General features: G+C 47.8%; 1 protein-coding gene across 2 annotated transcripts in view; it reads left to right on the top strand.

The window, feature by feature from the left end:
• The window catches only part of Wipi2 (WD repeat domain, phosphoinositide interacting 2), a 35,708-nt gene extending 13,957 nt beyond the window's left edge, over positions 1-21,751 (top strand). For both annotated transcript variants that reach the window (XM_031338579.1, XM_031338581.1), the window contains 10 exons: positions 7,161-7,330; positions 9,291-9,387; positions 10,201-10,298; positions 10,666-10,758; positions 12,059-12,129; positions 13,976-14,083; positions 15,297-15,461; positions 16,426-16,533; positions 17,163-17,320; positions 17,933-21,751. In XM_031338579.1, coding sequence (XP_031194439.1) covers positions 7,161-7,330; positions 9,291-9,387; positions 10,201-10,298; positions 10,666-10,758; positions 12,059-12,129; positions 13,976-14,083; positions 15,297-15,461; positions 16,426-16,533; positions 17,163-17,320; positions 17,933-18,045 — 1,181 coding nt within the window. In that variant the 3' untranslated portion in view covers positions 18,046-21,751. The remainder of the gene's footprint in view (positions 1-7,160; positions 7,331-9,290; positions 9,388-10,200; positions 10,299-10,665; positions 10,759-12,058; positions 12,130-13,975; positions 14,084-15,296; positions 15,462-16,425; positions 16,534-17,162; positions 17,321-17,932) is intronic.
• The last annotated feature ends 2,254 nt before the right edge of the window (positions 21,752-24,005 follow it).

The raw sequence follows: 24,005 nt of genomic DNA on the forward strand, positions 1-24,005 counted from the left end.
TGTAGCTCTGGCTGTTCTGGAACTTGCCCTGTAGACCAGGCTGGCCTACAACTCAGAAATCTGCCTGTCTCTGCCTCATGAGTGCTGGGATTAAAAACAGGTGTGTACTAATATGCCTGCCACTTTAAATTTTTATTGACTTATATTATTTAGAGACAGGGTCTTGCAGTGTAATCCTCCCTTCCCTGGAACTAATAAGGATATGCCTGTTTCTGCTTCCAGAGTACTGGGCTTAAGGCATGTACCTGCCAGAATGAATTTGGATTCTTAAAAATAGATGCTGAAACAGACAAAGAACATTCTAGTTAATACTTATAAATTTGTGGGTTTTGATTTGTGCATGCATACACATGTTCGAGCGGGGGTGGGAAGTCTTGGAATCTGTTCAGTCGCTCCATCTTTTTGTGGTTTGTGAAGCTTGAACTCAGGTCTCCAGGCTGGTAGAGCCAGCACCTTTACCAGCTAGCTCTCTGGGTGGCTCCATCTGAGTTAATACTCCACCCAGAAGCTACTGGATAAATCTGCCCCTACAGCGCTGACCACCTCTCTTCACATAGGGGCAGGTGCCCTGGAAAACCAGTTTATCTCTGAGTGAATGTCATGGTTGTCTATTACTCTTCTGCAAGTAGAGTGAAGAATCTTACTTTATGACTCCAATTTTAGGTCTTGTACATTCATGACTCCTAGCAGTCCATCATGAAATCAAGTTTTTGCTATCAGCCTTTGTTGTTTTTTCAGAAGAATGAGCCAGGGCAGGTCCTGGGGAGCAGGACCAACCACTAATGGTTCTTTGAAGCAAACAACAAATAAAAGCTTTGCCCAGCAGCAGCTAGGTCTTTCCTAACAGTGCTGCTGTGATTCAGACTTCTTACCTTCATGTGTAAGATAGATCTTACTGCATAGCCCAGGCTGCTAGACTGCAGTTCATGAGCTGCCAGTTTTAGATTCCTGAGTGCTAGGATTTACTAGTGTATGCTAACATATCCTCCATTTCAAACTCAATCTGTCAGTCTTTCTCAATCCCCCCACCACTTGGACACAGGGTCTTAATGTAGACCAGGTAGCCTCAAACTCAGTGTTGTCAGGATGACTTTGAACTTCTGATCCTCCTGTCTCTGACTCCCAAGTGTCGAGAATAAAGGTGTGCGCTACCACTCATGTTTTGATACAGATGTGGAGATAGAATCCAGGGTTTCCTGCATGCTAGGCAAATATTCTAACCACTGAGCTACTTTCCCAGTCGATTTCACACTCAAGCAACATTGTAAAACCGTGGGGCTGCTGCCTGTTGTTTCTGTCCCGTGTGTTCTCATGTGTTCCAGCATGCCTTAGTGTTGGAAAGTTCACAATGCACATTCTTGTGGCTTTCTTCTTTTAAATGTCACTACAACAGCAGTATCCACTATTGTGTAAAATACATTAAAAGACCTTTGTAAAATGTCAGAGTTTAGAAGTGAACTTCTCCAGATGTCATGTGGGGTCAGAAGCATGTGAGTGGGGACCATGCTTCTCACAAAACTTGTACTTCTGAAACTTCATAAAGTGAGCCTACCTATAGCTCAGTAGTAGGTATCCTTGGTTGTGGGAGCCTTCCCTAGAGCCAGAGCACCTGATGGGCATCTAAGTTTTCAGGTCTGATAAATGACATTTTTCCCAGTTGACAGCCCGTGTACCTGTCAGAATATTAATTCTGTGAGATTTTACAGAAACGGAGTCCTTTCTCTGTCTTAGTGTGCTGTAGGGGAGCATCAGCTCTTGACTGAGAGAGCCCTAGTATGGACAAGCTTGTGGGAAATGAGTGGCATCAGTTAGTGCCATTGTTCATCCTGTTTGAGGAGCATCATTGTTGCCAGCTGTCCACTGTGCCACAGAAGCAAAACAGCATTTACTTGGCCCAAGTAACTCCCTTCCTAAGTTAGACTTTTAGACAGCCAACCTCGAGGAAGTGGACAGCATTGTGCCTGAGGCCACCTGGAAACTAGGCCATTGCCACTTGAGGTCACTGAAGTTTGTGTCCAAAGTGTTCTCTGCATCAGCCTGGGTGCACTCTGGCACTGGTGTGCCACCTTCCAAGGGCTCAGCCCTGTTAGTTTCCATCACTAGCCTTTACCATTGCTTCTCAGGGTGGCTGAGCTGCCCTTGATAGAGTGGAGAGGGGCTGTGCTAAGGTTGCAGACTCATGCATGGTGCTGGTATGCTGGTTCTGCCAAGTGCAAAGCTTAATACAATAACTGTGGGCTGGAAAGAAGGTTCAGTGGTTAACCCATCAGAACCCATGGAAAGATAGTTGTGGTGGCAATGTCTAACCCTAGTGCCAGGGGGAAGAGGACAGGATCCTGGGAATGATCTGGCCAGCCAGTTTGCCACTGTGTAAGCACCAGGTTTAGTGGGAGACCAACAGAGAAAGGCACTTATCAATAACTTTTTGTTCAGCCTGCCCAGCTCACAGGCATCCACACAAAGTCAGCTCTTCCTGGTCAGACTGGGGAAGGAAGTTCCCCTGCCTTTTCTTAGCTACTGGCCCCTATGGAAATCAGATAAAAGTTACATATTAAAAATTGCCCCAGAAAATTCAGTAGCTGTTGGATGTGTTGTCTTCAGTGGCTTAAGAGACACCCCTCCCCTACCGATGCCCATTGCCTGGGTTTGAAGGACTGGAGTTCCCAGAGGGTCTGCATAGATTTAGCTTCTTCTGCCTTGTCCCAGTGGCCCATTTTTCCCTGGTGACATGACTTGTACTGAGAGTTCCCTACTGCTTGCGTCAGTAACTTCTTGCATCAGGTCTTAATATATCAGCCAAAGTTCATATGTCTGCACAGGCTACCTGAGATGGGCTTCAGTGTGATTTACAAAAATAAAAGCCAGCCCCTTTGGGGTATAGTTTATATACCTTTATGGCCTATAAATCTGCTTAAATTATCCAGTTGAGTGGTGTGTGGTGCATTTGCTGAGTTGAGCAGCCTATCACGGTGGAATGTTTTCAAATGTTTTTATCATCTCTTAAAGCCTGAGTCCATTAACAGTCACTCCCCATCCCCTCCCACCACGCAGCCCAGCTCAGACACTCATCTTTTTTCTGCATCTATAGATTTGCTGTCTGGGCTTTGCAGATAAATGCAGCTGAGTATGGTAGCTTTGTTCATGTGGAATATTTTTATAGCTTGTCCCTGCGCCCCCATGCACCAGACCTTCCTTTGTATTGTTGCTGAGTATTGCAATACTGTGTAGCTGTCTTACTTGGTTCATCCATTGATTTGTGCACACATGGGCTGTTCGTATTTCTTGCTCATTGTGAATAGCGCTGTTCTACACATTGATATGCAGGCAGCAGTATGGGTGCCTTTTCCCATTCATAGAGTAGATGTAGGAGTTGGATGGCTGCCTGAGGAACTTTGCCCTGGCTATTGGTGAATAAAGCTGTCAGATAACTTCCTGGAGTTGGAAAGGTGGGGGTCAACAAATAAACACTAGCCATGTGTGTTATCACGTGTGGTACCTAGAGGGAGTGCGCATCCTCACACCTGGTACCCAGAGTGTTTTCTGTTTTTTTTTTGTTTTGTTTTGTTTAGCAGATTAATGAAAGTAGTAGATAGGGTATAAGATAGTAATTTGGGGAGTTCAGCTTCTCAGGGAAGGTATTAGATGGAATGAATAGAAAGTCTGGCTAATCCCTCTGGAGGGAAAGCATCCAAGATCTAACAGACTTGGATCCAGGTACTTTCCCCTACCCCACCCCCACTCCCAACCCTGAATCTGTTGCAGGAATGTGCAGAGAGGCAGGGGTTTTGTTGCTCTGTCTCCAAGGGCAGATTATGATTTCCATCATCAAAGATAGTGTTAATTAGAGATTTTTCTTTTTGGCTTTTTGAGATAGGGCCTCTATGTAGCCCTGGCTGTTCTAGAGCTCACTATGTAGACCAGGCTGGCCTAGAACTCACAGAAGTCTACCAGCCTCTGCCTACCAAGTACTGGAATTAAAGATGTGCACCACCATGCCTGGCCAAGAGAATTTTTTCAACAAGGATTTTTTTTCTTCCTATTACTAAGTGACTTTTTTCCCTCCCAACTTGGCTGTCCTGCTTCTGCCTATACTAAGATAAAAGCACACATCACCCCCATGTCCCACCCCCACTCAACCAACTGCCTGGCTCTAGGTTTCTGAACCTGGTTCAGGGAGGGGGATGTTGAGTTGCTTTTGTTTTTTTAAACACAATTTCACTGTGTAGTTATGACTGGCTTCAAACTTGTGGCAGTCTTCCTGCCTCAATCTCCAAGGTAGTTGTGAGCCACCACTCCCAGCCTGAGTACTGGTTGTTTTGCTTTGTTTTTTGGTCTCTGTAGTATTGGTGTAATTTTCCTCCAGTTGACTGGTTCTGAAGGCCTGGCCATAAAGTCCCAGGCCTCCCTGTGCCTGCTGCTGGCTCTGTTTAACCATGATGCACTTAGGAGCCCTCCCAACCCTGCCCTGCAATGACCCGTGCTCACTGCAGGAGCTCCTAGCTCCTCCCTAAGATGACCTGACTACCTGCTGGCCTTTGGGCCTGACTAGGATCCTCATCCCTCCTGCTCAATAAGAAGTGTGGGGTTTCCCACAGTTTAAACTTAGACTTGCTGGATTTTATTGGTCCTGAAATTATTAAGTGGCAGTCTTGGTGCTTTGGTGACCCTGTGTCCACTGAAGTGCAGTTGGGTGAGCACATAGGAGCTCCTGAGACTGAAACAAGATGCTCTTGGAAGTGACGCCCCTGCCTCAAGCTTCCACAGTCTCTGCTTCACCACAAGGAGCATCCTGCAGCTCCTTTGGCACTCCTTCACCTCCCTCTCACACTTCAGCCCTCCCCTCACTAGGAATGTGTGCAGAAGACAAGGATTTGCTCCCCCGCCATCCTGCCTGTCAGGCTGTAAAATCCCCACGGGCTGGAGTTAAACATTATCATGGGGGCAGCTCTTCAAATTCAGAATCTATGAAGGGTGACACAGCTGCATGTAGAAAGGTATTAAGACTACCTCACCCATGGTTTAAATTAAAGGGCCAGTGGACAAATATAAAATTTACTTACCATCAGTTTTATGTTATGGAAATGATTAAGTCACTGATAAAATTTTTGCTTTCCAAGTCTGAGGACTTGATCCCCAGGACATAGGTAAATCCCCAAGATGGGGAGGTGGAAACTCAAACAGAAAAGATTTGGAATGATCAGAACTTGATCAAGTTCCCTCTGATCTCCCCATGCAGACCACGAACCCATCGCTGCACACACAGGAATTCGCACTTGCGCGCGCACACGCACACACAGTCAGTTTTATATAAATTGTGCTTTCCTGTAGTGTGTCCCATCTTTAGAGTTACTAAAGCTATAATTCGGTCTTGCATCTTTGAGGATATTAGACACAAGTTGTGCATGGGCAACTAGTCCGGGCTGGCTTGAATTTACTATGTATATATACCAGTATGCCCTCAAATTTACAGAGATCTCTTGTTTCTAGTGCCACTATAGCTAGCTTTCCTTTTTAAATGTGTGTGTGTATGTTTCATATACAGACCAGCTTGACAATCTGGTGTCTAAACAGTCCTCCAGATTAGCTAGCCAGTGAGCTGCATGGGCCCTGGTGTCTCTGCTTCCTGGCATACCACCCTGCCCTGCTTTCTACATGGGGTACCCCCCACTCACAAACCCCCTTTTTAAAAATAGTCTCGGTGGGTGGCCTTTGCTAACCTAACTCTGTAAACCAGGCTAGCCACAAAGTCACAAGAGGTCCACCGCCTCTGCCTCCTGAATGTTAGGATTAAAGGCAAAAGTCACCATACCCCGCAACTGTGAACTGATCCTCTTTCTATATCAGCATCTCTGCTGATTGATACTCCTCCTGCCTGGTAGGTTTGTCTTCATGACAGATGTCCTTGTGATTTCTTGAGGGAAGTTCTTTGTGCTGCAGATAATTGACATACTGGGTCTCTAGTCTGTCTGTCCACCTGTGGACAAGTGCTTGTCATGTACAAAGTCTCTGACTTCTCCAACAGCTAGCAGTATTAACCGTGCTTTTGTTGCAAGGCACTCTGAGCAGGGGTTGGCACCTATATCAGGATGCTCATGGGCAAAGCTTCTGCAGCCTGGGACCTATCTCCTGGTTCCCACCCCTCGGGCCTGTTCCCCAGTGCTGGCAGCCACTTGTGTTTTGATCCTTGAAATGAAGGCTTGCTTGCTGCTCTGGAAAGGAAGCAAATGCGATTTGTGTCATCTGGCTAAAAGTGCCCGTGAATAAACTATAAAGAGTTAGAGTCGGGCCTTGATTTTACTGCCTGTTCCATTGTGAGTAGCAGTACATTACCATGCTTAAACAAAAACAAGTGTGTCTGCTTCTAGCTTATGTCCAGTCTACATTTGTGTCTCGTGTGTTAGTGTATGTTTGCCCTTCAGGTCAGGCAGACCTGATGAAACAATTTACTTGCCTAGAAACACAAATGCTCTTTGAGTTACACAGGGTTGTGTCCTGATACACCCATCCTCAGCTGAGAAGAGTCCAAGCTGTGTTTGTCAAGCCAGCTTGCTGAGTGCTGCAACAGCATGGAGCTGACGCTGGGCTCTGGTTCACTGCCCAGTGCCACAACAGTTATGGATTGGGCCTTAGTGTGTGTCCCTTGTAGCATCTCATGCTGTGACCTGACTTAAATAAATGTGGGCCAGTAAGATGGCTCAGTGGGTAAGGACACTTGCTGCCAAGCCTCACAATCTGAGTTGAAACCCCAGGACCCTCATGATAGGAAGAAAGAACACTTCCACAAGTTTGCTCTGACCATGGTATACACACATGCCCACAATATATATTAAAAACAACAGCAGCAAACAAATGTAGTAAGTGTGCTTTGAAATTCTGCCGCAGTAGACCTCATTTAAAGCCACTCTTTCGTGATTCTGTGCTTTGACATCATAGTTTATACATAGGGTGTGATATATATTTATAGTGACAGCAGCCATGACTCCAGATAGACTTTCCATCCCCTCTGCTGACCTTTGACTCCAGAGATATGTCAGCCTATGTGTCTATTATAGTGTTCTGTGCCATGTGCCTGTTAAAAGTGCATGCACTTGTGTCTGTGGGCAGATTGCCTTAACCTGGAAATGTATGTATCCACACATGTTTTTCTTCTCTGGTTCCAGCTGACACCGAAGATGTCTGCATTGTGGAGAGATTGTTCTCAAGCAGCTTGGTGGCCATTGTCAGTCTCAAAGCTCCCAGGAAGCTGAAGGTTTGCCACTTTAAGAAGGGAACTGAGATATGCAACTACAGCTACTCCAACACAATACTGGCTGTGAAGCTGAACAGGCAGGTGAGTGGCACCCTGTGCTGCAAGCAGCTCAGATGATGAGCACTTGCCTTGCCCATCATGCCCTTAAGCCTTGGGTGCCATCCCAAGCACAGCATAAAATTGCACATCTGTAATCTGAGCACAGTAAGAGGTATAGGCAGGAGGATCAGAAGGATGGGAGCCTGTCTCAGAATAAGAGGAGTGGCTGAGGAGGTGTCTCAGTGCTAAGAGCTCTTGCTGTATAAATATAAGGACTTGAGTCTGTATCCCCAGCAGCTGCACACAAAACCATGTGTATTTAACCCTCTGCATTGTGCAGAGGCAGGAGGATTGTTGTGGTTTACTGTCCTGCCTTAGCTTCAGGTTTGTTAAGAGACCCTGTCTCAAGGGAATAAGGCAGAGGATAACTGAGCCATACAGGTGACATCTCTGGCTTCTAACCACCATTTTTACAGACATGGATGCACACACATAAGCGAAACCAAGCAGGGAAACCAAGTGTGTACTGCCTGTTGTCCGGTGTTCCTCTTATGTCTCACACTGGGGCTTTCGGCTCAGAACCATTCATTACCTCCCCAGCCCTGCTGCACCATCATCTCTGCTCCACTGTAACTGTCCTTTTTGGATTCTTAAGATGAAGTCTTTATTTAGCCCTGACTGTCCTGGAGCTTGCTGTGTAGACCAGGCTGGCCTCTGAGTCACAGTGATGCATCTGGCTCTGCCTCTGTAGTGCTGGGATTAAGGTGTATACCACCACATCCTGACTCTTACACACATTTGCTTAGCCAGACCCTCAGCTCCACAGCCTGCACACAGTAGCCACTGCAGAAGAGCCTCAGCATTTTTCCCGTGTGGCAGCATACACATTCTGCAGGGATAGGTGCCTCGGCAGCAGGCTGTAGACCATCCCCTACCATGAGAGCTAGATTCCAAGGGGTGGCTTTTATTTTTTAAAGCTGTCAGCCAGACATGTGTCTCCTGATTGCCTGATTAAACTAGGAGTTGGCCCAATTATCCAGTTCAGCTGGAAAATTGTGGGACATACATACATACATACATATGAATCTTGAGCATTTTTCAGGTTGAAGACATAACAGATAACATGTTCCTGTACTTTCTGACATGGAGTGTGTGTCAAGCCCTCATGGTGTCAGCCCTGACTCATCATCTAGGAGCCCCAGTGTCCTGTGTAAAATGAATATGAACAGGACAGGGGACCTGGAGAGATGGCTTAAAGATAAGAGCTGTTGCTGCTCTTGCCCAGCCCCCACATCATGCAGTTCACAGCCACCTGTAACTCTAGCTCCAAGAGATCCAATGCCCTCTTATGACCTCAAGAACTAGGCACACACATGTACATGCATGTATGCAAAGGAACACTCACATATTTAAAACAGTGAGCAGACCTTTATAGCAAAGTGACCTGTGTACAGTGTCATGACGCACATGCTTTTTTACTTGTATCTTACCGGTGCCTCAGTCACCGTGGATTTTTGGGGTTTGTGTTTTTGTGGTATTCAGGGTAGACCTCACACATGCAAAGCATGGGCCTTTACTGTTAAGCCCATTTTTACTTTTTATTTTATGGTGGGGCTTCAAACGTGCCATTTTCCTGCCTCAGTCTCTAGTAGGTGGAGGATGAGCCTGTGCCACCTGGTTGGGCTCACACAGTAGGTGCTGTTATCCACTGAGCCATCTCTTCACCTCTCACCATAGTTTTTTAAAGCAGTTTGCCTTTGTAGATCTCTCCCCAGTCATCCAAACACATGGTACTAAATTAAGTCGCCCTATGAGAATTTCGTAGTGCCCTGGGCATATATAGTTATTGAAGCTGATGCACATGGCTCTGGAGCCTGATTGGCAGTGGAAAGGCAGCTGCACACACTTGTCCTGGGTTGGAGGCTATCCAGGAGTCAGCTCAGGTGGAGCACAGTACAGGCTGGCCCAGATGCTTCTTCATGCTTTGTTTTACTGTTCCTAGAGGCTCATTGTGTGTCTGGAAGAGTCACTCTATATACACAACATCCGAGACATGAAGGTACTTCATACCATCCGAGAGACACCTCCAAACCCTGCAGGTAAGCCATTGCTAAGAAGAGTCCAAGCCTGTGAAACGGTTCAGCATGTTAAGGCACTTACCACCAAGCCCAACTACCTCAGCATGATTCCTACAGTCCTCGTTGCAGAAGAAGAGAACTGACTTCTGCAGCTTGTCCTCTGACCTTACCTATATGTGGTGGGCATGTGAACACACATGCACCAAAAGTAAATACATAGGCAGAAAAAATCTAAAGGGAGATCCCAGTTTGGGGAGGAAGGGGCTTTTAAGGATAAGGATAACTGTGGACTGTGAGGTGGGTCAGCAAGTAAACAGCACTTATTGCCAAGCCTGACAAGCTGAGTGCCGCTCCCAGAGCTCATATGGTGGAGGACAGAATCGAGTCCTTCCAGTTGTCCTCTGCCTAACACACACCTTGGTGTGCACACACTGAATAAACAGATGTAGAATGGTAGTGGATGGTGGGAGTTTCCTCTCTGGTCTGTACACAGAGTCAGGTATAAAACTCAGAAGGTGTAAACTGACAGATCATCTCTTCTGGTGCCGTGCCTCTGAGCTATCCTCCCTGTGCAGCTGCCTTGTGATCATGTAAGCTCATTGGTTGGATAAGCTTTATTTAGCCCAGCTTGGTGGTCATTCCAAACCAAAGGTTTTCATCTCTGAATGATACCAGTATTGCCCAGGGTGGCCTGGGGTGGACAACCTGAGAAAGGTTGGGGGAAGGAAGTTAACTGCTTTATATGGTTTTGTTCTAGAAATGTTAACTCTGCTCTAACACTAAAAGGTATCCTTCTAGACTCAGTTTGCCTTCAGTTGTCATGTGTCTCCACAGGCTTGTGTGCACTGTCAATAAACAATGACAACTGCTACTTGGCGTATCCAGGGAGTGCGACCATTGGAGAGGTGCAGGTCTTCGACACCATTAACTTGGTGAGGTCCTCGCGAGGCTCTGGGGGATGTGTTTTGCTGAGAAGGCATGCAGTGGCAGCCTTGGCTCAGCAGCATGGCTTAGCATGGCTTCCTCTGGTGATCTCCGGAGGTGGATCTGGCTGAGCAGATCTGGCTGAGCTCACACAGTGCTGAACTTCAGGGTGTGCTTGTTGGCAGAACCCAGCAAACGGGGTCAGCTGCTCTGTATGCTGTAGTTGGAGAGGTGTTTCCACAGGCCTGCCAGCCACAGGCTCTACTACTCGTGCTAACTTTAGTAATGGTGCTCTAGTGGCCATTTCCACCCGATGGCCCTGTGGGGACAGGGCTATTGTGTGACAGTCATATTTTCTTTATTTCCCTTTTTCAGAGGGCTGCAAACATGATCCCAGCTCATGACAGTCCCTTAGCAGCCCTGGCTTTTGATGCAAGTGGGACCAAGCTTGCCACTGCTTCTGAGAAGGTATGTCTGCTGTGGGAGGGGAACACACTAAGGTTCCCATATTCTCTTTAAAGACACACTTCCAGAAACTGGAACTGACTTCCTCTAGGTCTCACCTCTGGAAGATTGTGCCACAGGCTAGGGTTGTATGACACACTGCAGGGAGCGCCAAGATGGCTCAGCAAGTGTGCTTGTCAGTGCTTGTGTGCGTGTGCATGTCTGTACAAGTATGTGTGTACATGCATAAGAAAGGGCAGGAGCTATGGTAGCAAAGAACTGACTCCTTAGGCTGTCCTTTGGCCATCACATGTGCACTGTGGTAAATACTCCCACACATATGCACACAAACATATAATAACTAAAAAAAGAAGAAGAAGACGAAGAAGAGCAAATGCTTGTTTGCGGTATAAAATAGGAAAGCATCCGGCATAGCACTGACGCAAGAAGTGGGTGGGCCTCTGGATTCAAAGCCAGTCTGGTCTACACAGTGAGTTCCAGGCCGGCCAGGGACATAGTGGGACCTTGTCTCAGTCTCAAAAACAACAACAACAAAAATCACTTTAATGGCTGTAATTTTGTTTTGTTTCATTTGTTTTATTGAGACAGGGTTTCTTTGTGTAGCCCTAGCTGTCCTGGAACTCACTTTGAAGATCAGGCTAGCCTCGAACTCAGAGATCCACCTGCCTCTGTCTCCCAGCTGTAATATTTTTAAACATCGCTATTTTGAAACATTGATGTTGTTTCATACTGCTCCTGCAGGTAATGACGTGTTTAAGCCATGTGTAAAATCCAAGTACATTTGTCTAAATATTAACATGAGAGATTCCAATAAGAAGATCTGTGGGCTAAGGGTGTGGTGCTTTGTTGTTCTCCACCTTGGGCTTGAAGGCTCCTGGGCTCTAGATTACTAGGCTGACTTTAAGCACTGCTATGGTGGTGAACAAGAATAGGATAGAGCCGGGCGGTGCTGGCACACACCTTTAATCCCAGCACTTGGGAGGCAGAGGCAGGCAGATTTCTGAGTTTGAGGCCAGCCTGGTCTACAGAGTGAGTTCCAGGACAGCCAAGGCTACACAGAGAAACCCCGTCTTGAAAAAAACAAAAAAAAAAGAAAGAAAGAAAGAATAGGATAGAACATTGTGGTCTGTGGCAGCAGGGCTGTGTGCTAGCCCAGAACTGGAGCTCAGAGAGGAGGCCGAGTTGCCCCTGGAAACAGAGGCATGGCTTATTCCTATGTAGAATAATGTGAAAAAGGAAAAGTCGATTGCTTTGCACAGCTGAAATTGTGTTCTTTTCTTCCCTTGTCCTTTCTCTGACCTAGGGGACTGTGATTCGGGTGTTTTCCATTCCAGAGGGACAGAAGCTATTTGAGTTCAGAAGAGGAGTGAAAAGGTAAAGGGCATGCCCCCGGCTGGTCAGAGGTACCCTTGGGTCCCAGGTTCTGTTACCTGTGCCCATGCAAGGGGAGGCTTGGCGGAAGGGGGACTCCAGCAGCTCACAGCCCAAGCTCACCTCCCGGGACTGGTCTCAGAGGGCAGGACTGGCATGAATGCTACCTGGAAATTCAGGGTACAGGACAGCAGCTTCCCTCTTGTCTGCTCCTTTGCCCCTGAGGCGCCCCCCCCCACCACCTACCTCGCCTTCCCTGGCAGATATCTTGAGCTGTTCTTAAGGTTGGGGGTTCCCTGTGTCTGTGTAGCAGATGCTGGAGCACAGTAGAACAGGACTAGGCTGTGGTGCCTGCTGGCTTGATTCAAGCCCTTGAACCATCACTGTGACTGACAAGGTGGTAGGAATGCTTGACTGTCCTCTTGAGGGGACCTGTTATCACATCCCTTTTCTTGCTGGGATGTCCCCAGAGATAGATTAGACAAGTCTCAGTATTACCAGAGCCAAGAGCCAGGTGTGATGGGCATACCTGTAATCCAAGCACTAGGCTGGGCTGTATAGTAAGTATAGAGAATACTGGGTGGGTGTGGGTGTGGGTGCGTGTGCGTGTGCCATGCATGCATATGCACATGTACATACATATATACACACTATAATAAGTATAGTATTTATAGTATAGTATAGTATAGTATAGTATAGTATAGTATAGTATAGTATGGCTCTGTCTCAAAATACTTCGAGAAAAGCCAAAGCCCAGACGCTGTTATCTTCTTCAAGGCCTGCATCTTTGGTCTTCCTCACACCATAGCTCTTTTGGTGATTCTCTTGTGCTCTTGGTTTCCTGTATCCAGGTGTCTATTAGGAGCCTCTCTGAACATTGTACCCCAATCCTTCCCAATCATGCCATCTGCTTGTGCTACTAAGTCAAGTCTGGTGTGGGATCTGAGTCTGGACATGGGGCCTGACCCTCCTGAGGTAGATCTGGCATCCCACTTAGACAGCAGTCCAGAGTGCGCCACCTGCTGTATATACTCCATCAATGTGGAGACATTGGAAACATTCTGGAAGTCCTAACCTACCTCAAAGGTTTAAGGGAAAATGTGTTTATTCAGCCTGTGGGATATTTATGGCCTTGGAGACATGTGCTGGGGGATTACTCTAAAACATCAGCAGCTCTGCCAACTGACCCGCCTGGTCAGACACTCTGGTCCCATCCTAATCCACCTAAAACTGGTTCCATGTAGCCACAGAGTCTTAGTTATTTGGAATCAAAGAAAAAATAGATTGTTTAAGGACTAACTGAAGAATTTTTCTTGGCTGAGTGTAATGACTCACACCTTTAGTCCCAGCACCAGGGAGGCAGAGACTGGAGGCTGGAGTATCTCTGAGTTCAAGGACAGAGCTCAATAGAGAGACCCTGTCTCAAAATGAGGGAAGTGGGGTGGTGGTAATCTGAGCACACTTAGGAGGTAGAAGTAGGGGAATGATTGCAGGTTCAATGCCAGGCTGGTGTGCATCCTAAGTCCCAGGCCAGCCTGGATTACACAGTAGGACCCAGTGTCAACATCAAGAGAATTGCTGTTAACCTGGTTTTATCACAAGGTTTCTCTGTCCAGAGGAGATAGCCAAAGGGACAGAAAGACTTCTGTAGAGCCAAGTGTGTCTGTGACAGAAGTGTTTCCTCTGTGCACAGTCCCTGGGAAAGCACTCCTGTGCCCCCACCCCACAGCTGTTTCCTCTGTGGCCACAGTCCCTGGGAAAGCACTCCTGTGCCCCCACCCCACAGCTGTTGCCAGTGTGTGTTCTGTGGTGGTGGGCTGGGGCCTCCCTCACATCCCCTGTTCCTCAGGTGTGTGAGCATCTGCTCCCTGGCCTTCAGCATGGACGGCATGTTCCTCTCCGCATCCAGCAACACCGAAACAGTGCACATCTTCAAACTTGAGGCTGTGAGGGAAAAGTAAGTTGCAAAGACAGGCTTGTCTTTCCTTTTTTTGTAGTTTTGGGGTGTTTGGTTGGTTGGTTTGGTTTGGTTTGGTTTGGTTTTTGTTTTTGAGACAGGGTTTCTCTGTGTAGCCCTGGCTGACCTAGAACTCACTCTGTAGACCAGGCTGGCCTCCACCTACCTCTGCTTCCACACGCTGGAATTAAAGGCATGTGCTACTATACCTGACTAAAAAAACAGCTTTTAGGAGTGGGAGGTACTGCGGACCAAACCTAGAGTCTCAGGAATGTTTCAGGGATATACTGCCACTGAGCTAACTGGTCTTTGCTTTTAAGGGTTGATAAGGTGGTTCAGTGGGTAAAGATGCTAAGCCTGACCACCTGAGCTCCATCCTGGAGGACCAGGTGGTAGAAGGAGAAAAATAATTGATGTACATTGTCCTCTGGTCTGTGTATACACATATACAAAGTCGTGTGTACACACACATAAATTTTAAATTAATCTAAAAATAAAAAAAAAAATACTCAAAATTGTAAACTGTCCATGATCACAAGAAAGACATGGCTCAGGGGGACAGTTTCTGTATGCAGTCTCACTCTGGCTATAAGGTAGGCATGACACCACCACCAAGGCCACCTTCAGCAGGAGACCTGTGCTGGGGAGATATTCTAATACAACAGGGTACTAAGGTGTGAAGACAGATCTCAGGGTCCCAAGGATATCTCCTGATCAGTACCTGTGTGTCCCCACTCTGGAATGACAATTACAGCTCCTATACTCACAGGTCAGTTAAGAGCTGGGTGCTTCAATTCCTGAAACAGATGCATGGTAGAAAGACTTCTTGGCTTTTCCCTCCATGAATTCAAAGAGCATCCCACTGGGGCTAGTGTTGATGATGGAGCCTGTGTCCCATCCAAGGGCCCACATTGTTAGATGGCGACCTGACTCCCACAGGTAGTCCTGCCTCCGTGTCGTCAGGAACGTACATGCTAAGGAAATGTGATGGGACTTTAGTGAAGCTGGAGTGTGTGCTGAGGCTGGCTGGCTGCTGCAGAACGAGCTCCTAATGGTATGCTCATAGCCATGGCCACAGGCCGGAAGGAAACAGAATGCTCCGTGCCTTCCACAGCCGATCTTTGTGGGCTGTGGATAGTTGGTCACTCTCCGGCAAGCTCTGTAGTTCTTAGTGAGAACCCAGTCTCACCTGTGTGATGGGGCTTCCTTCCAGACCTCCGGAAGAGCCTACCACCTGGACTGGCTACTTTGGGAAGGTTCTCATGGCATCTACCAGCTACCTGCCCTCACAAGTGACAGAAATGTTCAACCAGGGCAGGGCCTTTGCCACCGTCCGCCTGCCATTCTGTGGCCACAAAAACATCTGCTCACTAACCACGTGAGTACAGACTGACCTGGCAGCCCCACCCTCTATCTATGCACATCAGAGCCAGAGAACATTCACTGTGTCGCTACCAGGTTGCAGAGGTGTGTATGACCCTGTCCATCCTGTCCACGCTTGGGTTCCATCAAGTCCTACCTAGAGCAGGAAGACCCATAGGCCTAAGACCTGGGTGTCTCTGGCATTCTCAACACAGAACCTTTTTTGTATTTTGCAGGGTGTTTGTGTTGGTGGAAAACATTAAATCAAACAGTAGGAAATTGACTATTTAGTGGGAGTGTCCAGGGGCACAGAGGTCCTGTTTGTGTGGTTGAGATTGTTGCCATGGAACACCGGAAAGCTTGTCTGTAAAACAAGTGACGGCAGGGCTCTGCTCTGGACATTGATGGCATTTTCTAACTACAGAGTCTGCAGTTCTGGTGTTCTGCTAAAGTGGGCACAAGCATGTTTGAACACTTGTGGACAGGCCCACCCTCAGGCTGGGAGCTGCTCAGTGGGCACCCACATGTGCCCACATGCCAGATGTGCTCACATGTACCTGTTTTTAGCACTAAGGGAGGCAGGAACAACTATGATTTGATGCCAGCCTATATCCAGGTTCAGTGGAACAAAGCCCAGAGTGGTAGAGCAGAATATCTCACACCCTCTGGCTTCCCTATGGGCATGCATAGATGGGTGCGTGTATACATACACAGGAAAGAGAAAATACCTACCTTAGTGACCAGAGAAACTGACAGCTACCCTGCTCTACCACGTGCTCTTTGGATCTCAGTGTGTGCTCAGACCCAGGCCATCCTTGGCCTTGCCAGCTTCACTCTGAGGAGCCCAGGTACTGTCTTCACCTAATACGCTGGCTGGTGGGTTTCTTCCTAGCTCTGCTGAGATGTAGGTTTAGTCACATGCCTTTTGTGAGAAAAAAATCCTCCTTCTGAAACATAAAAACATAGCTGCTTTTTCTTAGAATTCAGAAGATCCCACGGTTGCTGGTAGGAGCATCAGATGGCTATTTGTACATGTACAACCTGGACCCCCAAGAAGGCGGCGAGTGTGCACTGATGCGTCAGCACAGGTGAGGCTGCTCTGCGTGGTGGTCTGCAGCTGTGGGTACTGTGGTGGGTCTGTTCATTCATCCCCTGAAGGTTGATGTGCTGGCCTGTGCCATTGGCAAGCATCCTCTCCCCAACGAGATTCATTTGCTGGCTACAGGATGCCATCAGGGACAGGAAGAAGATGTGCCTGAGGCTGTGGTGGTGGTGACGATTGGGTGGCTCTCCAGACCCCTGCTGAGGGTGAGGCTTGGGGTCTATAGTGAGGTGTCTTCACAGGAGCCTGCTGACCACCTCAGGATGCTTTGGCAATTCGTAGGTGGTAATTAAGATGTGTGTCACTTTATCAGACTTCCTGTGTTAAAAAGCACTGGAAATCCCAGGATCAGATTTCATGTTAGTGGAGTGTCATGTCAGGCAGTAGCAGGCATCTGTGGCACAGTTCCTTGACTAGCGTCTCAGGCCCCAGGCCATGCTATCCATATGTCCCAACTGAATGGAACAACTCATGTAGTTTGAGATAGGTCTTGCTCTGTAGCCAATCCAAGGCTGGCCTCAAACTAAGGGGAATCTTCCTGTGCTGGGATTTGAGAGTGAGCCATCACACCCGACTTGAAACAGTGAGCTGACCATGTTCATTTACTGTCTCTAGGCTTGATGGCAGTATGGAGACAACCAGTGAAATTGTAGACTCTGCATCTCATGACTGCCCCTTAGCAACGCAGACATACGGCACAGCAGCTGCCAAAGGTGCCTATGTGCCCTCGTCCCCCACAAGACTTGGTAAAGGGCAGGACGCCAACTTAGAAGGTAATCGACCAGGGTTCTTCTGTACTGCGCTATCCCTGGAGTTGCTGTCTCCCATGAAGCCATGGGAGGGCTTCCTTCCAAGGCTTGTGAAAGTGAATATATAGTCTTTGTTTTGGGGAGAAAGGCAGTCATTGTAGCCAGAGACTCCGGCTGCTTGTGAGCCCACCTAGCCTGCTACCTTCCTGTGTAAACAGTGTCTGTCCTTCATGCATCATGGGCAGAGGCTGCCAGGGCTGACCCTCCCCATCATGCTTTCCCTAAACACAAGAGGGGTACTAACTCCCATGTTGTGGAGTATCCCTTCAGCTATATAACACATGACCTGTGTCTCCACAGTTAGAATCTCGTAGAGTTCCCTTAGTCACTCACAAGAGTGTGTTCAGTTACCATTGTTTACTGTACAGGGCCTGTGCTGTAGTAGTGCATGCTGGGAAATGGGTGGTATCATCTGGCTCTGCCTGACGCTGTAGAGGCTCCCCTCTGATCAGGTCGGGAAAGTTAGTGTGGTCATAGCTCATAACCAAGTACCATTTCCTGGACACAACCTATGGTTGGTGTGGCAGGATCAGCATCTGGGTCCAGCTCTCTGAGGATGCACTCTTATCTCTGCAGCTTACACAGATGACCTGGGTGCTGTGGGTGGTGCATGCCTAGAGGATGAAGCCAGCGCTCTGCGCCTGGATGAAGAGAGCGAACATCCTCCCATGATTCTTCGGACTGACTGATCCTGACCTGTGAACTCTGGCCCAGGAGCAGACAACACTGGCCTGGCTGAGGACTTGAGCATTGCTGCTATGAACTTTGACCTGAATTGAGGGAGAGGATGGCAGAGACTTTAAAGCAAAGAGGTTGTAGTTATAGCCTACCCGTACTGTTGAGAAAATACAGTTTTCACTTCAGTGACTTTAATCCTGCCTATGAATTTAGCTTTTTATTTTCTCTCACTCTTTAATTTTTAACCTTTTTTTTTTTTTTTTTTTTTTTTTTTTTTTTTTTTTTTTTTTTTTTTGCCAAAATTAACTATTTGGTGAAGTCTGTGGAGTCTCCTTGCTTTGCATGTGTGATGTGCCAAGCCAACATAGGAGAGCAAGTGGAGTGGCCACTCCATAGCGAACCACAGTTGTCAGGTCTCATGCCAGGGCACGCATGAAGAAGTGTCTGCGTGCAGTGATTCTGCAGGGACAGGGCCCATGTGCCTACCAAGACCAGCCAGGGTACCAGTGGACAGTGGCCTCTGTCAGGAGTCCTCTTGCCCTACTGCCTCACCTGGGCCATTTTCCCTCCCAATTTATTAAACTCTTTCCAGGTTGAATCATTCTGAGACTAGCTTCCTCCACGGGGGACTATTGTTTTGGGTCTTAGTCTCCATGGGCATCTTGAGAGGGAGAGAGGCAATTTCTGCTCTCTGTGCCTTCTCTTCTGACAGATAAACTTGGCAGTCTGCTGGGGCAGCCTGGAGCCAAGAAAGACGATTTCGTCAGTGTCGTTAAATGCTCTGTCTCCTACTGTCCCCATCCATAACTGTGACTTGGTTTTTTGTTTTTAAAGGAGAGTCTATAGCTACTCCAATTCCTGAAAAAGCACAAAGGTGTAAAATGCTGTCAGGCATCAGTCTCTGCTGACCTGGAGCTGTGCAATCTGCCAGAGGCTCTTCTTCCTCCCCAGAGATAGCAGACAGTAGAGAGGCCCCGGGGAGACTGCCAGAGACTCCCTCCCGGGGTGATGTGCCTTTTCTTTCAGTTTTACAAGGGCAGGAAAGTGAGGTCAGATGTCAGTTCTGCCCTGCGCCTGTCTGCTTTTGATTGTTTGATATCTAGGGAAAGTGTGGTCTCACACTACAGCCCAGGCTCTGGAACTCATTATATCGCTCAGGCTGGTCTCAGACTCACAGCAGTCTCCCTGCCTCAACTTCCTGAGAGTTGGAATTACAGGTACCACTGTGTCAGGCTCCTTTCTCAGCTCTACAGAATGAAAAGTTGAGGTCCTCAAAGTGCATTGTAAACAACAGACCCTAGCAGTGAAGCCTGAGGGTGTGGCGTGTGGCTTCTGCATGAACATGGCTTTAGGTGCAGGGGTTTTGGAACAGGAAATCAGGATAATATCAGGGTAACCCAGCCCAGGTCAGGCATCTGGACAAGAGGGACTGCAGGTAGCTGCCTTCAGACCAGTGTGGTTATGTCTGGTAGAGTGTGTCTGCAGGGTTCCTGCAGGTAAATCTGTTCTTGCTGTTCAAAGGATAGCTAATCACATGAGTGGGTTTTGAGGGCCTCCCACTGATAGTCCTGTCTGCTGTTGGCACCTGTGTCCTGGAGCATCTGAGGAGCCACACTATGTACAGTTTATGAGGTGGGGTGAGGCTGGGTGTGTGTGAGTGTCCTGGACCCTGATAACATGGGACCCCAGCCCGTAGTCTGGTTCAGTGAGTGCTGACAGGAACAGACTGGGAGGCATGCCGAGCTGATTGGGAGCTGGAGTTTCCTAACCAAAGAGTGTGATTTACCGGTATGGTAGTGACCTTGGCCCTGCACACTGTGGGTGTGGGGCTCAGCTCCATCTGCTGAGGTTCCCTCTCTTGGGAGGTGGTATTCCAAAAACATGTTGGAACTCATTTCTCCCTTTTAGCCTGTGTTTCTTCACTTGAAAATTTGATCAGAAAAAGCCTCTTTGGGGGTTTGGGGCTGTGCCTTCAATCTTGCCAGGCTGGGCAGATTTGGTGAGCCTTCCTCTCTTGGGACAGATGTGCCTATGCATCCCACAGAGATCAGAAAAGCAAAAGATTAGACTCCGCTGACCTCGGGCTATATGTGCACCACTTGCAGGCCTCAAGTGAGGGAGGAGAGAATAAGTAGCGGTGGAGCCAGCTGAGGAGCTGAGTCAGTAGGATATATGCTCATGTAAGTGCTGAGCCCAGGCCCACAGCAGGGGTCAGTTTTAAGATTTTATTCCAAAGTTAAGAGAAAATTTTAGAATCCAGTGTGGCACACACCTGTAATCCCAGCCAGCAGTCAGTAGAGTGAGGCAGGAGGATTGCTGTAAGTTTGAGGCCAGCCCAGACTATACACTTCTGGGCAAACCTGGCCTACAGAGTGAGACCCTGTCTCAAAAAAACCAAAGGATGATGACTTTAAAAAAAAAAAAAAAAGACTGCGGGGAATGGGAGTTTGAAAACCCCCCAAAATTTTAAGACTAGTTTGGATTGGGACCAAAGCTTTTGTATTTTCTCAAACAATGAAAGCAAGAGTTGGGAGTCCCTTGTCCTGCCTACACCAACAGCATGAGCTAGGGGCAGGTCTCAGGGGCCCGGGCTTGGACTGTACAAGAAGAACCCTACCTCACAGGGCTGTTGTGAGGTGTGGGAGGGAATGGCCTGTGAGCACCCAGCGCTGGGTCTGGCCAGCAGTGGACTCCAATAAACACTAAAACTGAAACCTCCCGGAGTAAAGTGAATGGTTTTTGTTCAGCTCTGCCCTCTGCCTACAAAGCTAGGTGGAGGACAGTCTTGCAGTGGAGGGTATGTGCAAGTGTGCCCTTGCCTGTCTTGCTCCTTAGTACAAAGAAAAAGGGAGACTGTGGGTCTGTCTTGAAGGCAGTGATGCGGAGATACCTCTGCTGGACATCAAGCATGGACCAGTTAGCACAGGTTTGAGACCACAGGCTACAGCAGCAAATTCCCTGCCTAGCTCACCTGGAGCTGCCCAACTCTGCCCTCTTGTGGACGCTGGAGCTTCAAGGCTTCGACTCCTGCCAAGTCGGCTTGGTAACTTTGCTCTCACAGTTTGACTTGGAGACGAGGCTCGACAGCAGGTGTGTTGCTTGGAAAAGACTAGAATATTTTGGTCACAGCTCAGCTGAGACGAGGAATGTGTGCCTTGCTCAGCTCCACTCTCCATGGTTCTTTTTGTTTTATTTTTGAAACGATCTTACAATTTAGCCCAGGCTGCAGTCAGACTTAAGAGCATGCTGCCTCTGCCTGCCTTGTTCTGGGACTACAGGCACAAGCCAGCACATCCAAGCTTTTATCAAGACAATGACATAAAGATGCATGTTCCAACGGTCCTGTACCCCAAGTCTTTGTAGCTCCTGCTCTCTGCATGCTAGCCATGACCAAATCACTTGTTTGGAACATCTGATATCCCCGGTGTGAGGAGAGCCAGTCCAGTGGTGGCCTGTGTGAAAAATGTCTTTTGGGGGACGAAGCCTGTTGGGAATGCACACTAATAGCTGCCTGCCAAGCACAAGGGTTTTACTGTTGCTTAAGTTCTTGCCCTGACTGTAATCCTTGACCTGTCTTATACTGTTTGTACTCTGCGGGTTTTGGGAAACCCAAGGGAGAGAAAAGGAACAACTGCTCTGGATTGGGAGGCAAGATCAGCTCTTCTCTGGTGTCTGACAAGGAATCTCTTAATTTTGAAAAATTAAACCTCTTTAAAGCTCAATTTAAGGGAACTGTCCTGATCCCTCCCCTCTGTTTCATTCTGTACTGAGATACACCTGAAAAGTATTCATTTTTACATTTTCTTCTAAGGTAAAGGTATTTCAGGTACTAACTCTGTGTGTGTGTGTGTGTGTGTGTGTGTGTGTGTGTGTGTGTGAATGTCTCTCTCCCTCTCCCACCCACCCCCTCTCTAAGCCACAGTGATTACAAGTCCCCGTATCAGAGCTGGGTAGTCTGGTACATGCCTGTTATCCCAATATTAGGGAGGAGTCAGAAGGATCAGAAATTTAAGGACACCCTCAGGTACACAGAGATTCAGTGCCAGCCTGGGCCATGGTGCACACTTTTAATCGTAGCACTTGGGTGACAGACGTAGATGGATCCAGCCTGGTCTAAAGAGCAAGTTCTCAGACAGCCAGGGCTACATAGAGAAACCCTGTCTGTCTCAGGATGGGGGCCAGGAGTGGGGGGGAACCCTATCTCAATGGGCTGAAGAGAGCACAAGGGTTAAGAGCATTGTTGGCCCTTCCAGAGGACTCAGGTTCAATTCCCAGCATCCACATAGTGACTCAGAACTGTCTACAATCCAGGGGTCTGAAGTCCTCTGTTGGCACCAGCTACTCACATAATACCTGTTCATACATATGGGTCTGAAGTCCTCTGTTGGCACCAGCTACTCACATAATACCTGTACATACATATAGGCATTAACACCTGCTTTTTAAAATGTTAAAAGACTATATCTTAGAAATGGACTCAGTGGTTAAGAATGCTTGCTGCTCTTGCAGAGGACCTGAGTTTCCTCCAGCACCCACATGGACTTACCACCATACACAGTTAAAAAATAATAAACCTTTAGTGGGGGTGCTAGAGATATGGTTCAGCAGTTATGAGCACTTGCTGTCCTGCAAAGGACCAGGATTCTGTTCCCAGCACCTACATCGTGGCTCACAACTCTGGTCCCTGGAGATCCAATACCCTCTTCTGGCCATGGAGGGCAGTGCACACATGTGGTGCACACATGTGGTGCACAGGCATACATGGAAGCAAATACCCATTCACTTAAAGGCTACCATGGACTATGTCATGTGTTTAAGGCCCTGTCTCCAAAAATCAAGCCAAGGCCATTGGGATGCCTCAGCAAGTAGATGCTTTACTGTGCAAGCCTGGTAACTTGAATTTGATCCCTACAAGGCAGGGACAAGTGACTGTTGCATGTTGTCCTCTGATGTCCCATGGTCCACACACATACAATTGTTTTAATGTTTAAAAAAACAGACCAATAATAAGCTGGACCCAATGTGGAATTACACCTGTAATTCCAGATACTCGGGAGTCTGAGACAGGAGTATCAGAAGTTCAAAGCCTTCTGGAACAACATCATGAGCCTGTCTCACAGAGTGAACAGGCAAGGCTAGAGCTGGCTCCGTGGTTAACAATGGTTGCTGCTCTTGACCAGAGTTTGGTTCCCAGCATGAATGTCAGACAGTTCACAACCACCTGTAACTGCAGCTCCAAGATCCAGTGCCCTCTTGTGAACTCCAAAGCCACCTGCACTCACCCACACAGACCATATAAGCCACACACACACACTTGGGTTCAATTCTTGATACCATCAAAAGAGCAGTACTAAAGAAAGCCCCAGAAGCCTCCCTGATCACTGTCCAGGAAGAGCCCACAATAGCTCTGAGACCCCGAGGATCTCCAGCCAACCTTGCCCTTCACTGGAGCATCCATGCCCTGTGAGTGTAGGCTCCCAGCTGCTCCAGCAAGGCCTTGCAGTCCAACTGTGTCCCAGAGCTCATCCATATTCATCACATAGCCTCCCCTAGAGGAAAAAGTGACAATCAGGTTATCAATCATATGTGTAAATATACCCCATAGACACATACACAAATAATAAAAGTTTTTTTTTTTAAGATAATAACAGGAGCTGATGAGGTGGTTTGGTTACAGCATCCGCTATTCTTGCAGAGACCAGGGGTATGCTCCCAGCACCCTACATAGTGGCAAAGGACTGTAAGTTCAGTTCTGGAGGATTGCCCTCCTCTGACTTCCGTGTGCACCATATGCAGGTGGTGCATGGATAGACAAATAGGTGAAACACACACAAAACAAAAAATAAAATGTTAAAAAAAAAGGGGGGGGCCGGGTGGTGGTGGCGCACGCCTTTAATCCCAGCACTTGGGAGGCAGAGGCGGGCGGATTTCTGAGTTCGAGGCCAGCCTGGTCTACAAAATGAGCTCCAGG

The sequence above is a fragment of the Mastomys coucha genome, unplaced genomic scaffold (genome assembly GCF_008632895.1).
Source record: "Mastomys coucha isolate ucsf_1 unplaced genomic scaffold, UCSF_Mcou_1 pScaffold22, whole genome shotgun sequence".
Lineage (NCBI taxonomy): Eukaryota > Metazoa > Chordata > Mammalia > Rodentia > Muridae > Mastomys > Mastomys coucha.